At 54.6% G+C, this 13,557-nt stretch overlaps 1 protein-coding gene across 2 annotated transcripts in view; it reads left to right on the top strand.

The window, feature by feature from the left end:
* FTCD (formimidoyltransferase cyclodeaminase) overlaps nt 1–13,521 on the top strand; it is a 17,479-nt gene extending 3,958 nt beyond the window's left edge. For both annotated transcript variants that reach the window (XM_040621772.1, XM_040621773.1), the window contains exons 6-14: nt 96–233; nt 344–475; nt 6,641–6,702; nt 7,111–7,240; nt 7,334–7,495; nt 10,941–10,984; nt 11,211–11,349; nt 12,321–12,416; nt 13,345–13,521. In XM_040621772.1, coding sequence (XP_040477706.1) covers nt 96–233; nt 344–475; nt 6,641–6,702; nt 7,111–7,240; nt 7,334–7,495; nt 10,941–10,984; nt 11,211–11,349; nt 12,321–12,416; nt 13,345–13,431 — 990 coding nt within the window. In that variant the 3' untranslated portion in view covers nt 13,432–13,521. The remainder of the gene's footprint in view (nt 1–95; nt 234–343; nt 476–6,640; nt 6,703–7,110; nt 7,241–7,333; nt 7,496–10,940; nt 10,985–11,210; nt 11,350–12,320; nt 12,417–13,344) is intronic.
* The last annotated feature ends 36 nt before the right edge of the window (nt 13,522–13,557 follow it).

Raw genomic sequence — 13,557 nt, forward strand, 5'->3', positions numbered from 1 at the left:
GGGGGGGGGGGGGGGGGGGTGTACAAGTGGCTTTCAGTACAGGAGGCAAGAGAGGATGGGCAGGGCCTGAGCTGGGAAAGACTTTTTGTTTGCAGCCAGGACGCCTGAAAAAGGTTCAGGGCATTGGCTGGTACCTGGATGAGAAGAACCTGGCCCAAGTGTCCACAAACCTCTTGGACTTCGAGGTCACAGCACTGCATACAGTCTACGAGGAGACCTGCAGAGAAGCCCAGGTGAGCGGCTGGGGTGAAGTCCCTCAGGTAAGCGGGGCGGGTCCCCAGGACACCCTTCAGGGCGTCTCAAGTCCAGCTCCCCTGGACATGATGCCACTGGACCTCCGCAGGAGCTGAGCCTGCCAGTGGTGGGGTCGCAGCTGGTGGGCTTGGTGCCGCTGAAGGCCCTCCTGGACGCTGCCGCCTTCTACTGCGAGAAGGAGAAGCTGTTCATCCTGGAGGAGGAGCACCGCATCAGGCTGGTGGGCTGGGCTCCCAGCGAGGGTGGGGACAAATGACGCTCTAGGAGCAGGCCTGGGGCACCCCGTCCGCTGGGCTGGGCCCCACTCCTCCTCCTCTTGCTGTCTGTGCTTGGGTGACATCACACTCTGTCATACGGGGAACTGTGGGAGTTTTCTCTGTGCTCTGGGTGTTCAGTCTTGCACGAACCCCTTGGGGAGGGGGCACAGCACGTCCCCCCTCCCTTCTGGGGTCTGTGCTGGAGGCGCCCGGGGGTGGCGGAGGCGCGTGCGCTCCCGCGTCAGCCCCGTGCCCGCTGCGGGATGCGGGTGCGTGGACCCACCCAGGAGCAGCGAAGGGTCGTGTAGAAGCTGCTGCCATTGTCCCAGGTGACAACTGCAGCCGAATTCTGCACAGCGAGCGCACGAGTGGGTTTCTCTGCGTGTGTTTGTCTCTGGCAGTTGGGTTTGTATCTCCTGATTCAGCAAATACATCTTGACCCTTTGTCCTGTTTGCAGGCCTGTGGGGTGTTGGGCGTCGTTCCTTCCAGTTTTAATGGAAGAGTCTGTGTTTTAGGTATTCTGGTGATTACCTCTATAACTTAATATACTTACCCCTGTTTTTGATTTATTCATTTTAAAAGTTTACCCAAATTTTCAAATACATGCTTTGATTTATTGATTTTTATCAGTACATTGACAGCCTGCTATGGAAGTGAGAAAATAAATCTACTTAGCATTTGCTCACATCTTTTCTTCCTTCTTTATTTCCTGATTTTTTTTTTTTTTGAGTTACAGTAGTTTTTAGTGGGGCTGGGGGGTTCTTTCAATTTTTTCTTTTGTAGTAAAATACACAATTGGAATCTTAACCATCTTTTAGGTATACAGTTGACAATATCAAGTGCATCATAATGTTATGCAGCCATCATAACCCAGGATGGGTTTCTCTGTGTCTGCAAAAAATGCCATTAAGGTTCTGATAAGGACTGCACTGATTCTGTGTGTTGCTTTGGGGAGTACGGCCATCTTAACAGAAGTATTCTAATCTATGAACATGGGCTTTCTGTTTATTTATATTTTCTTTAATTTATTTTTTCAAAGTTTTGTAGTTTTTATTGTACACGTCTTTTACCTCCTTGGTTAAGTTAATTAAGTCCTAACTATTTTACTCTTTTTGATGCTGTTGTAAATGGAAATGTTTTTGCAATATCTTTTTCAGAGTGCTCATCGTTAGTGTATAGAAATGCACTGACTTTTGTGTGTTGACTTCGTATCCTGCTTCCTTGCTGAATTCATCTATTAGTCCTAGGTGGTTAAATTATAAAGAATTTAAGTTCTTTCACTCTTCATCAATGTTCGACAGTGTCTGTTGACTCTTGGTGAAGACAGACAAGAATATTAGTGCGCACCTGTAGGTGGTCATCTCTGCTCTAGATTTAAATTGTTGTATCGCTCTTTTCACATTGTCAAATTTATGGCATTTACCTTCTGTAAATGTTCCACACGTCTTAAGTACCCACAGATATTTAACCTGAGCTCCGTACGTAGGCGAAGTCATCTCTGTTTCTCCTTGTCTGTTTGTTGCCTGAATCTCACGGTCAAGCAGAGTTTTTGAAGAAAGGCTCATGATGCTTTACTCATGGTGCTTTACTCATATGGCGTGTTTGGCCATGTCTTTCTGTGAATTTATTCTTTCAACATTGTTGGACAACCAAAATTCCAAGTCACTTGTTTTCACCTGAGAATATTGCAAACGTATCTTTTTTTTTTTTTTTTTAAGATTTTATTTATTTATTTGACAGAGAGAGCACGTGTGGGCACAAGCAGGGGGAGCAGCAGAGGAAGAGGGAGAAGCAGAGCCCCACTGAGCAGGGAGCCTGATGCAGGGCTTGATCCCAGGACCCTGAGGTCATGACCTGAGCTGAAGGCAGACACTTAACCCACGGAGCCACCCAGGTGCTCCCGCAGACGTGTCTTTACCATCTTCTGGAATCAAACGTCCCGTGGGGAGGTCTAAGTCTGCCTGGTTATCTCCCTAATCTCCAGGGACCTGTTGTGCTCCCTGATGCCTGAAGAACTCCTTCTTCGTCCTGGAGGTTCAGTAACTTCTTCCCCTTGTATTCATGTGGTTTTCTCCAACCTGGCTTCTAAGCTGCTCATAGAGTTTATGGCCAGGTCCGTTCTCTTTCTAGCTGTTACAAAATTTTGTGAATTGTTTTATGTTGATGTCAGCCCCCACTCACAGCAGAGCTGTAGGAACGGAGCAAGGACCCCTCACGAGCCCCAGATTCCCCAGTTGTTTGCACTCACCCCATTGCTGCGTCATTCCCCCTCTGTATCCATGCATAGTCATATAGTCACATATATGTGTGTGTATTTTTTTTTGGACTACTTCAGAGTAGGTTAAAGACATTGTACCATTTTACCTCGAATTTATTCCGGTTTTATTTCTTAAGAACAAGGACATATCTCTTGCACAACCCTAGTACAATGGTCAAAATCAGGAAATTCGACATTAATGCAGTTCTAGCATCTAATTTGCAGACCATAATCAAATTACACCAACGTCTCCGTAGTCCCCATTATAGCTACTTACCCCTCACCCAGGATCCGAACCAGGTGACAGTCCTTTACCGCCATGTCTTTTATCACCTTTAATCGAGAGCAGCTCCTTGTGCTCTTGCCCTTCCATGACCTTGACATAGTTCAAAAGTACAGGAAATTGTTTTGCACAGCATCTCCCGTACCAGGGTTGTGGGCTCCTGGTGGGATCACGGCAGGCGGGATGTGCCGTCCTCAGAGCGCGGGGTCAGGCGCCCCGGTCTGTTGCCGGGGGTCCTCGTGTCAAGGAGCAGTTATTTGCTGCAGTGTTTCCGATTTTCCCTTTTGTGCTGAGTGCTCTGTGGGAGGTACTGTAAGGATGTGTAAACACCCTGTTCCTCTTGAAATTCCAGCCATAAGTTTTAGCAGCCAGTAATGGTTTTCTAACCTTACCCTTTCTTTAAGAAAATGCTTTCATCTCTTCCCCCCTAAGGAAACAGAATTTATTCACAAAATTTAACATGTATACAAGTATGAACCAATGCATGTTTTTATCTATGTTACAAATATTTAAAAATGCCTTAACTAGTTTCAATGCATTGTCTTTACAGATATGTGTTTTTTTCTAATTCTTTATTTAAATTCAGTTAGTTAACATATTAACATACTAAGTTAGTTAAATTCAATTTAGTTAACATATACTGTATTATTAGTTTCAGGGGTAGAATTTAGTGATTCATCAGATGCGTATAACATCTAGGGCTCCTTTCATCCCGTGCCCTCCTTAATGTCCGTCACCCAGTTACCCCATCCCCCCACCTCTCTCCTCCAGCAGCCCTCAGTTTCCTATGATTAAGAGTCTCTTATAGTTTGTCTCCCTATTTTCATCTTACTTTATTTCTCCTTCCCTTCCCCTATGTTCATCTGTTTTGTTTCTTAAATTCCACATATGAGTGAAATCATATGGTATTTGTCTTTCTCTGATTGACTTATTTCACTTAGCATAATACTCTCTAGTTCCATCCACGTCATTGCAAATGGCAAGATTTCATCCTCTCTGATGGCTGAGTAATAGTCCGTTGTATATATGAACCACATCTTCTTTATCCATTCATCTGTGGATGGACGTCTGGGCTCTTTCCACAGTTTGGCTGTTGTGGACATTGCTGCTGTGAACGCTGGGCTGCAGGTGCCCCTTCAGATCACTCCATTTGTAGTTTTAGGGTAAATACCTAGTAGTGTGATTGCTGGGTTGAAGGGGAGCTCTATTTTAAACTTTTTGAGGCACCTCCCTACTGTTCTCCGGAGTGGCTGCTCCAGCTTGCATTCGCACCAACAGTGCACGAGGGCTCCCCTTTCTCCGCATCCTCACCAACATCGGTCGTTTCTTGATTTATTAATTTTAGCCATTCTGACAGGCGTGAGGTGGTATCTCATTGTGGTTTGGATCTGTATTTCCCTGATGCTGAGTGATGTGGAGCATTTTTTCATGTGTCTGTTGGCCATTTGTACATCTTCTTCGGGGAAATGTCTGTTCATGTCTTCTGCCCATTTCTTGACTGGATTATTTGTTCTTTGGGTGTTGAGTTTGATAAGTTCTTTATAGATTTTGGATACTAGCTCTTTATCTGATAAGACATTTGCAAATACCTTCTCCCATTCTGTCGGCTGTCTTTTGGTTTTGTCGACTGTTTCGTTTGCTGTGCAGAAGTTGTTTATCTTGATGCAGCCCCAGTAGTTCACTTTTGCCTTTGTTTCCCTTGCCTTTGGAGACGTGTCTAGCAAGAAGTGCTGCGGCCAAGGTCATAGAGGTTGCTGCCTGTGTTCTCCTCTAGGATTTTGATGGTTTCCTGTCTCACATTTAGATCTTTCATCCATTTTGAGTTTATCTTTGTGTATGGTGTCAGAGAATGGTCCAGTTTCATTCTACTACATGTGGCTGTCCAGTTTTCCCAGCACCATTATTGAAGAGACTGTCTTTTCCATTGGATAGTCTTTCCTGCTTTGTCGAAGATCAGTTGACCATAGAGTTGAAGGTCCGTTTCTGGGTTCTCTGTTCTGTTCCATTGATCTATGTCTATTTTTGTGCCAGGACCATACTGAGAAAAAGAAAAAAAAGAAAATGCTTTCATCTCTCCCACACTTATTTATTCCTTATTAACGTGTTTGATGTTCTCCTCTATTTCTTAACATGTTGTTTTATATTCTTTATCTGAAGGTTCTGATATCTGCAGGCTTTGAAGGTCTGATTTTGCAAGTTGCTGCGTCTGTTGACTTTCTCATGGCGACTTGCTGCTTCGTGTGTTTTGTGATTTTCGACTGTGTGTGCATATTGTTTGCAACTTTATCCGTGGTAGTTCTTGGACAGCTGGGTTTAAAGTTGGAATTTGCTTCTGTTAGGTCTCAGGTATGTGATCACAAAGGGCCCCCCAGGGTCAGTCTTTCGCTTGGAGCTTTGGAACTACACAGGTAGAGAGTTCTATGTGGACCGTGGCCCATACCCCCTCAGCGTGGTTTGTGGTTAGAATTCCAGGAATGGTTTTTCCTGCTTCACCAAAGGGAAGGCAGAGACGGAGAAGTATCCCAATTACATCCTTCAGTGTTTTTTGTTTTTGTTTTAAATCCTGGTTCATCCTTGGAGAGGTCACCTTGCGGGGCCTCTGTTCTGACCCTCGCTTTTCAGGACTTGAGACCTCCCTTCCATGAGGGGCTGCCAGAGGCTCTCAGATGTCCCCGGGTGGACCCAGCATTAGGGTGAGCAGGCCTCTCTGGTGCCCTGTCTGGTCGTTTCTGGCCTCGAATGAGCGCCTTTACTTTCTGCCAGCTCAGCCAGGCACTTAAATTCATGTCGAAATTTCTGTTTGTCTTTCTGAGGTCTTCTGTGCCAGGAGGGCTTTGCTTTTTTGCTTGCTGAAGGCTCTCAGGAGGCACTCTTACCCTTCTCCATGTCCTTGGGGAGACCTCCTGGCTGCCCTCGCCCCCGGGACTCTGCGGGCCGGTTTCTGTCAAGGAGCCCATGTCACTTTCCATTTCTGTAGAAAATGTCAGCCTTCTGGGCTCAGAATGCGCCGGACTGCGCCACTGGCATTAGCACCATAAAGTGTTTTGAATATTTTTTTGGTGGAAAGAATTCTAATCTTAAATGGAGATTGTGCCAACTTTATTTTGAATTTAGGTAAAATCCATTTTGCCTCATAGAACAAATCTTATGTTTAGGTCAATCAGGCAGCCCGGGCTTTAAAAGTTGTGAGTACTGACTCCTGAAGAATTAGGAATCTTGTCCAAAGGGGTAGTTTTGTGGGTTCCTTTCAGTGATGGGCTCACGTGTGTGGTGTTGTCTGTGGGACGCATGTGGCTTAGAACGAGGGCCCCTCCTCTCTCTGGGTCAGTTTCTCTGTAGGGGAAGATGGTGGGTGGATGTGACAGGGAGTCTGTGGGGGGTCTGCTCTGGGCTGGGGGCTTTCCTGGAAGCCAGCAGTCACAAGCTCGTGGTGGGTGGGCATGCGGCCAGCTATGCTTGGCTCCCCATATAGAGGTGGGTCAGAGCAAGGGTGCCACCGTGAGCTCACGTGGGACCCCACCATTCAGTGGCTTGCCCTGTGTGTGGGGGGGCCCAGGTGGCTCATCATCACCAGCCCCTTCTTCTAGGTGGTGAACCGGCTGGGCCTGGACTCTCTGTCCCCTTTCAACCCTAAGGAGCGGATCATCGAGTGAGCACCTCTCCTGCCCCCACAGAAACCTGCCTCGATTCTTCTAGAGCCTTCTGTGTGGTCATTTATTCATCAGTAAACACCAGGGTGTCTGTGCCAGCCATGAAGCTGGGGGCTAGTTGGGGGGATATAGTGAGACCCTAACAAGGTCCCACCGTATGGTCATGGGGGCTTCTGTGTGGTCATGGCCACTCAGCACACTAGGACTGTGTCCCCTACCCTATGTTGGGAGGGGGTGTATGGGGAGAGGCCTGGGGTCAGGGATCAAGGTCTGAGTCAGCCCTGCCCTCACAGCCTGGCAGTAGTGACTCTGGACCCTGCCCTCCATTCCCTGTCCCCAAAAGCCCCATCCCCTGTTCCTGGCCCCCTCCCCCCCTGGAGCCTCACTGAGCCAACCCCTCCCCACAGGTACCTGGTCCCTGATGGTGGGCCTCAGCAGAGCTTGGTGGACAAGCCCCTGTGTGCCTTTGTCCGTGAGGTGGGCGCCCGCTCTCCAGCCCCGGGGGGCGGCTCCGTGGCAGCGGCCAGTGCAGCCATGGTGAGTGCGAGGCGAGAGGCAAGGGGTGAGGACAGGGCCAAGGGCGCCTGGCCTGGGGTCCCGAGTCACATGCACAGCACATCTCTTGCCCAGGGCGCCGCACTGGCCTCCATGGTCGGCCTGATGACCTACGGGCGGCGCCAGTTTGAGCACCTGGACGCAACCATGCGGCGCCTGATCCCGCCCTTCCACGCGGCCTCGGCCGCGCTGACTCAGCTGGTGGACGCTGATGCCCGGGCCTTCCAGGCCTACCTGGTGAGTGCTCGGCGGGACCACCCCAGCCTGTGGAAGCCCTGAGTGGGGTCAGTGACAGAGGGAGGCGTCCTACGGAGAGGGAGCTCCCCCAGGGTCACAGAGAACTTGCAGGGAGGGTGGGGGCTGTTGGAAGCACAGGTGTCTGGAGAACAGGGGAGGCGGGAGGGAGGGGAGAGTGGTCTGGCTGCTATTGACCCCCCTCCCCTGACCGCGCAAGGCTGAGTTCAGCGGTTCTGAGCATTTGGCCCAGGCGTGACCTGGCACTCCATCCACAGCAGCGGCAGGGTGGGGTGGGACGGAGAGAGGGTCCGCCCAGGCTCAGCGCCCCTGCCCCAGCTGCCCTCTGAGTCCCGCAGCTGGGTCAGCGCCCAGACCTACAGATGCTGGTGGAAGGCGAGGTCCCCAAAGAAGAGCTCACATCCCAGGACGGGTGGGCAGCAGAAATCCTAAAAGAAGAGCCAGTGATTGATGGTCTCAGAGGCTGGGGAAGACGTTGCAGCCACGAGACAAAGAGAGGACCACAGGGAGAGCCGGCAACTCTTCCACATGCTGTGGCAGGCTGGTCAGGTCGGGATCTGCTCACCCTCCCAAGAGGGAGTCTGTGTGTCAGGTGGTGGACGACAGAGAAGGGGCGTACGTAGCTCAGACCCCGGGGCAGGGGTTGGAGCACTCGCAGGAAGACCCGAGACGTGAGTCCAGGACCAAGCCCCGCTGTGCGTCTGTGTCCCAGAGCAGTTCATGGGGGAAGGACCCGGGAGACGCGTGAGCTCACAGTCACCAGCCGCCCCACAGGCTTTGGGACAGAGCCGTCTCGCGGGCCAGACTGCGCTGAAAGGAAGTCAGGGCACAGATGACCACCAGTGACCTCCAGGGCACGCCGCGCACGCCCCGAGTGAAGGCTGTATCCAGACGGGAAGAACCAGAGTCTCGCCTAAATAAGTTACCATCTGGGACTAAAGTTCATGTCCTCTGGGAGGGAGGTATAGACCTTGGTCACCTTTTTCCATGTGTGCTTTTAGACTTAAATTTCATTTATTTGCTATTTAAAGTAGGTAAAACCTTCAGGTGGTTCAGAATTCACAAAGACAGGAGGATTGCAGATGAGCAGTCCCTGTGCCCGACCCCCCGCCGCAGCCCTGCACGCCCCTCACAGGCACGATTTTAGGGCAAGCGTCCGGAGATGTTTGTTTATATGGGTGTAGATCAAGTTCTTCTTTCTCTCCCATTTCTTACACAAATGGCATCATATATGTTCTTAGTTTGCCTCTTGGGCTCGTCACTTGAGTTCTATTAGAGATCTTCCTATAATGGTGCATGGAGACCTCACGCCCTCAGCTGCCAGTACAGATCTGCCCCGACTTAGGTGGTTATGACCGATAAACCCATCGTCACTTGAAAGCACTGTATCTAGCACAGCCAGCCTTCGGCACATCGCAGCCCAGCTGGCCGGCCTTCAGCTGCCGAGAACACTTCGTTCGCCTCCAGCTGGGTGTGGACTCGCACACGGCCTGTCTTATGAGAGAGGGTCGAACAGCTCTGTAACTGACCGAACACCGTACCCAGAGTGACCGACGGAACGGCTGTGTGCCCGCGGGGCTGCCCAGCCTCAGCACAGGACCGCGTATCGCTAGCCGGGGCGAAGACCCACATCCCAATTCCAAGCACGGTTCTGAGCGCGTGTTGCTTTTGCACCACCACGGAGTCAAAAAATCTGAACCTGTGTAAGTGGGGACCGTCTGATTGTGTAGACGTCTTGGTCACAGCACTTTGACCAGCCCCACTGGAGGACGTAGGCCCTTTTGCACCTGGGATGCTGCTGGCGTCGGGTGTCCGTCACCGGGCATGCAGTGGGCGGCCTGTGGGAGTGATTTGTAGAAGGACTTGCTGCCCAACGTGGGTGCAGCCAAGTGGCCCTTGGGAGGCTGTGTGGATGTGGCTCCGTGGTGCAAATCTGAGGGCTCCTTCCCGGGGCTCCACGCCATGGGCGTGGCAGTCACACCGTGGTCTGTGTCTCCGTGCTGCCTTGGCCGGTGCCTCTCACTGTGCGTGGCAAGGGGCGTTTCTCGTACTCCGCACAGCGGTGTCGTGTGCCTTCCAGAAGCGCAAGGCTCCCCGCCCTCTCAGACCTCCCTTACTGCTGGCTACACTCAGGCCGCGGGCCGGCTGCTTCCCGCGGTGGTCGTGCTGGTTCCTGACCCGGCGGCTTTGGGTGTTCCGTCCCTGAACCCAGAGTCTCCCAGCTCTTCCCATGGTGGTCGTGTCACGGTTTACGGGGTCGCCCCGCGCTAGCTTACCGAGCTGCTCCCGCGGCACTTCCCAGACTCCCCTGCTCTGATGACCTTCACACATGGAGAGGCGTTTACGGGGAAGCATCAGGTTCAAGTATAAATGCAGAACATTTAAGGCTAACCACCGGAGATTAGAGATAAGGCGATTGCGTAGAAAACAACTGGAGGGAAGTAGAAAAACAAAAATCTAATCAGAAGGCAGGGGAGAGAAGAAAGATGATGGGCAAAGGTGTCTGCTTCAGAGCCTAAAATGCGACTCGGAGACGCGCTGTCGAAAGTCACATGCACGAGGGGAACGCAGTGCTTTACGCTCCCTCCCTGGGGGCGACAAGAAGAGGGAGATCTGAAAAAGGAAGCATCCTCATCTTGTGCCGAACGCAGAAGTGATTTCCAGATGGGGGAAGAGCAAAGCTCGCGATCGCCTGCCTCCACGTGGGCGGGCATCCGCCGCTGGACGCAGCCGTGACTGTGGGAAGGACAGGCCTGACTGAAACCAGCCCAGTTCCCCCGGGAGTTCCCCACCCCGAGCGCCCGGGCTCACGGGGACAGGACTAATGCCCCGCATTTTGAGGACCACTGTGGGGCTGCACGCGGGAGACTGGAGGGAGGTGTGCATCGCCCCAGAGGCCCAGGCAGCCCCTGGGAGACTCGGGATGGTTTTGTCCACCAGTAGGAGCTGTTGGGGTGCTGGCCTGGTGGGTTCCGGGCGGGGCCAGGGCTCCCTTGCTCTAAGGCACGCTGACAGAGGCATCGACTTTTGGACAGAGATTTAGTCAAATGCAGAATGGACACATTCCCCACCCGGCCAGGCCCTTGGCCCTTGCAGGCAAGCAGGGCAGGGCCTGAGCTGGTTCAGGCGGGAGGGGGTGGAGGACACACACCTGAGCTCGAGACCCAGCAGTGTGTTGTGTGTCACAAGCAGTGACTGGAGCCCATGCTGTGTGAGGGGACCCCCAGCCCCTGAGGGCGTCCCCCCAGTCCCCTGGAGCCTGGTGTGGAAACCTTGGCCCCTGGCAGAAGGGCTGCTCGAAGGTGCGTCCGCGCCCTGCAGAAACGCTGACCCCGGGGGTGGTGGTGTGGACACCGCCCAGACTCTCCATGTGGCCCCAGGGTATGGCCACTGCTCACCCCACGGGTTCTGGGATCTCTTCTGGCAGGAAGCAACAAAGCTGCCCAAGAACACACCTGAGGAAGGGGACAGGTGAGTGCCGCAGTGGCCGTGGGGGAGGCACCACCCCAGACCGTGGACACCCAGGGCTTGACCTTGGAGCCATTTAACCCACCCTATGGGGGGGTGTTTGTGATGGAAGAACAACGTCCCTGTTGCCCCCCGCCCCGGGTTCGGTCTGCTGGGGTGGAGCTGGGGGGGGCAGTCCAGGTGGCCCCTGGGTGTCCTGGGCTCTGACCATCGACTCCCTCGGATTCAGGCGTGCGGCGGCCCTGCAGGAGGGGCTGCGGCAGGCGGTGGCCGTGCCCCTGGCTCTAGCAGAGACGGTGGCCTCGCTGTGGCCGGCCCTGCAGGAGCTGGCACAGTGTGCGAACCTGGCCTGCCGGTCGGACCTGCAGGTATGGGGCGGGCGGTAGGGTCCCTTGGCTCCTGCTGCAGGGGGAGCAGCGTGGAGGGTCGTGGGACAAGAGCGCTTCACAGGGGGTCCTGGCCAGTCTCAGCCAGCAGAGCCCATTTGTTTATCCTGTTTTAAGAGTGGGAAGTAAGCGTTTCGTTTAAGCTTGTGCTGCAGGGGGCAGAAATGCAGCTGTATCTCGAGTCCACCCCTAACCCAGGTCCCCAGACCCTTCTGGCCACCCCATCGCCTCCCGCTCCCTTGTTCTGTCCTCTTCCCTCCTTCTTGTGGCCCCGTGCCCTTCGGAAAACCCCTACACCAGCTCACAGATGTGCACACGTCACGCTGCCCTCAGCCCGAGTGTGGAGGGCTCCAGGTCGGGGACCGGAGTGGGCGCGGAGCTCTCTCAGCCCATCCTGAGTACCGCAGCCTAGGCCTTGACAAGAAAGACACCTGTTTTCAGTGCCTGGTCCTGTGGCTCTGGACAACCGTCCCCTCCCTCCCTGGGAGGCAGCTGTGAGCTGTCGGGGCACAAGTCACTCCTGCCACTCTGGGTTCGTCCCCGGGCCTGCGCTCCCACCTGCTCTCCCCACCCCACGGCCCGCATGTGGGAAGCCAGGAGGTGACCCGGGAGCATTGGCGGTAGGCCCGGCCTGAAGCTGGCACGCCGGGAGGCCTCACCTCACTCAGGGCCTCATCTTCTGTGCTCAGAGGTGGAGGGAATCAGGCTGTGGTTGTCGTCTCTGTCTCTGGAGGGGCCGGGCCGGAGCCCGCCCTTCTGCACGTCCACTGCCGGGCCTCTGCACGCAGGCTGGCCCTGGGCCTCCTGGGGACCCCCGGGGCGCTCAGTGCGCCATCAGTACCAATGAGATGTGAGGGCCCCCAGCGGCGGCCCTGGGTGGTGGAGTGGGCAGGGTGAGCCCGCCGTCTGCCCGGGTCACGGACGGCCAGCTCCGCTCCTGGCGCCTGTTGCAGGTGGCGGCCAAGGCCCTGGAGACGGGCACGTTTGGTGCGTATTTCAACGTGCTCATCAACCTGAAAGACGTCGCAGACGACGCGTTTAAGGACCAGGTGCGCGGGAGGGTCCCGGGGCAGGCCCCGCAGCGGGACCCGGAGGTTACCCTTGGGGCCGTGGCTCCGCGATGCGGGTCTGGGGGAGTGTCCATCTGCTGAGATGTCCCTCCGGCCTCCGCGGTGGCCGGTGTCCTCTCTGGGGGCCCTGGAGGCAGGGGGCCGGGCGTCATCCATACCTCCACCTGCCCTCCTGTGGGGCTCTGGCTGGGGGCTGGGGAGCCGCGGGGTGGGAGCCCCCATGCTCAGCGCGGGGCCTCAAAGAACAGTCGCCAACCTACGAAATGATCTTAGCTTCCGCATTTGCTGTAATTTCTTGTACTGCTGTCGATGTAAATTTGAAGAGCATACAGCTCGTCGTTTCAAAGTGTAGGTCTCAGGGCGTCGTGCGCAGTCACGATCCAGAACGACGATCCTCGGTGCTCCAAAGGAAGCCCCCACCCATTAGAAGACCCCGTTCCCCCACCCCCAGCCCCAGATACCACCCCATCTGTCTCTGTAGTTTTGTGATAATCTAAACACGAACTCGCAGCCCAGAACAAAGGCCTTTCCAGGGGCTGAGCTTGGCTCTTGAGGGAAGTCACCGTCTACCATGTGACCACGTGGATGTTGACTTAGAGGATGGGCTGCATGAACCCCCTCTGGGCTCGGGGACACAGCCCTGCCCTCTGCGGTTGTGGCTAACATGGGAAGACCAGGAGAGTGGGGGGCCTGGGCCTGGCCCACATCTCAGGGCAGACAGAGGGACCCTCCCATTCTTGCTGAGAGGCCTGCGAGGAGTTGGGGGTCCCCAGGTCGGGGGCTTGGGATCACCCCAGAAAGGACAGGCCAGGAAGCATGGCCGGAGGGCACAGGGAGGTGGCGGGGGTCCTGGGCTGGTGGGGATGGGCTTCAGGTGCAGACTGACGCCTGGGCCTATGTCTGTCAGACCCGCCAGCGTATCTCCAGCCTCCTGCAGGAAGCCAAGACCCAGGCAACACTGGTGCTGGAGCGCCTGGAGGCCCGGCAGGAGTGACGGCGCGTGGGGAGACTGCGTGGACTCTGCAGCCCTCGGTGCCCCTCCCCCTTCCTGGCAGCCTCCAGACGGGGTCCCCGTGGGGCCCAGAGTGGGCGGGGGGGGGGGGTCAGGGGCAGCTTTTAG

This window comes from Ursus maritimus, unplaced genomic scaffold (assembly GCF_017311325.1).
Source record: "Ursus maritimus isolate PB19 unplaced genomic scaffold, ASM1731132v1 scaffold_4, whole genome shotgun sequence".
In the NCBI taxonomy this organism is placed as follows: domain Eukaryota; kingdom Metazoa; phylum Chordata; class Mammalia; order Carnivora; family Ursidae; genus Ursus; species Ursus maritimus.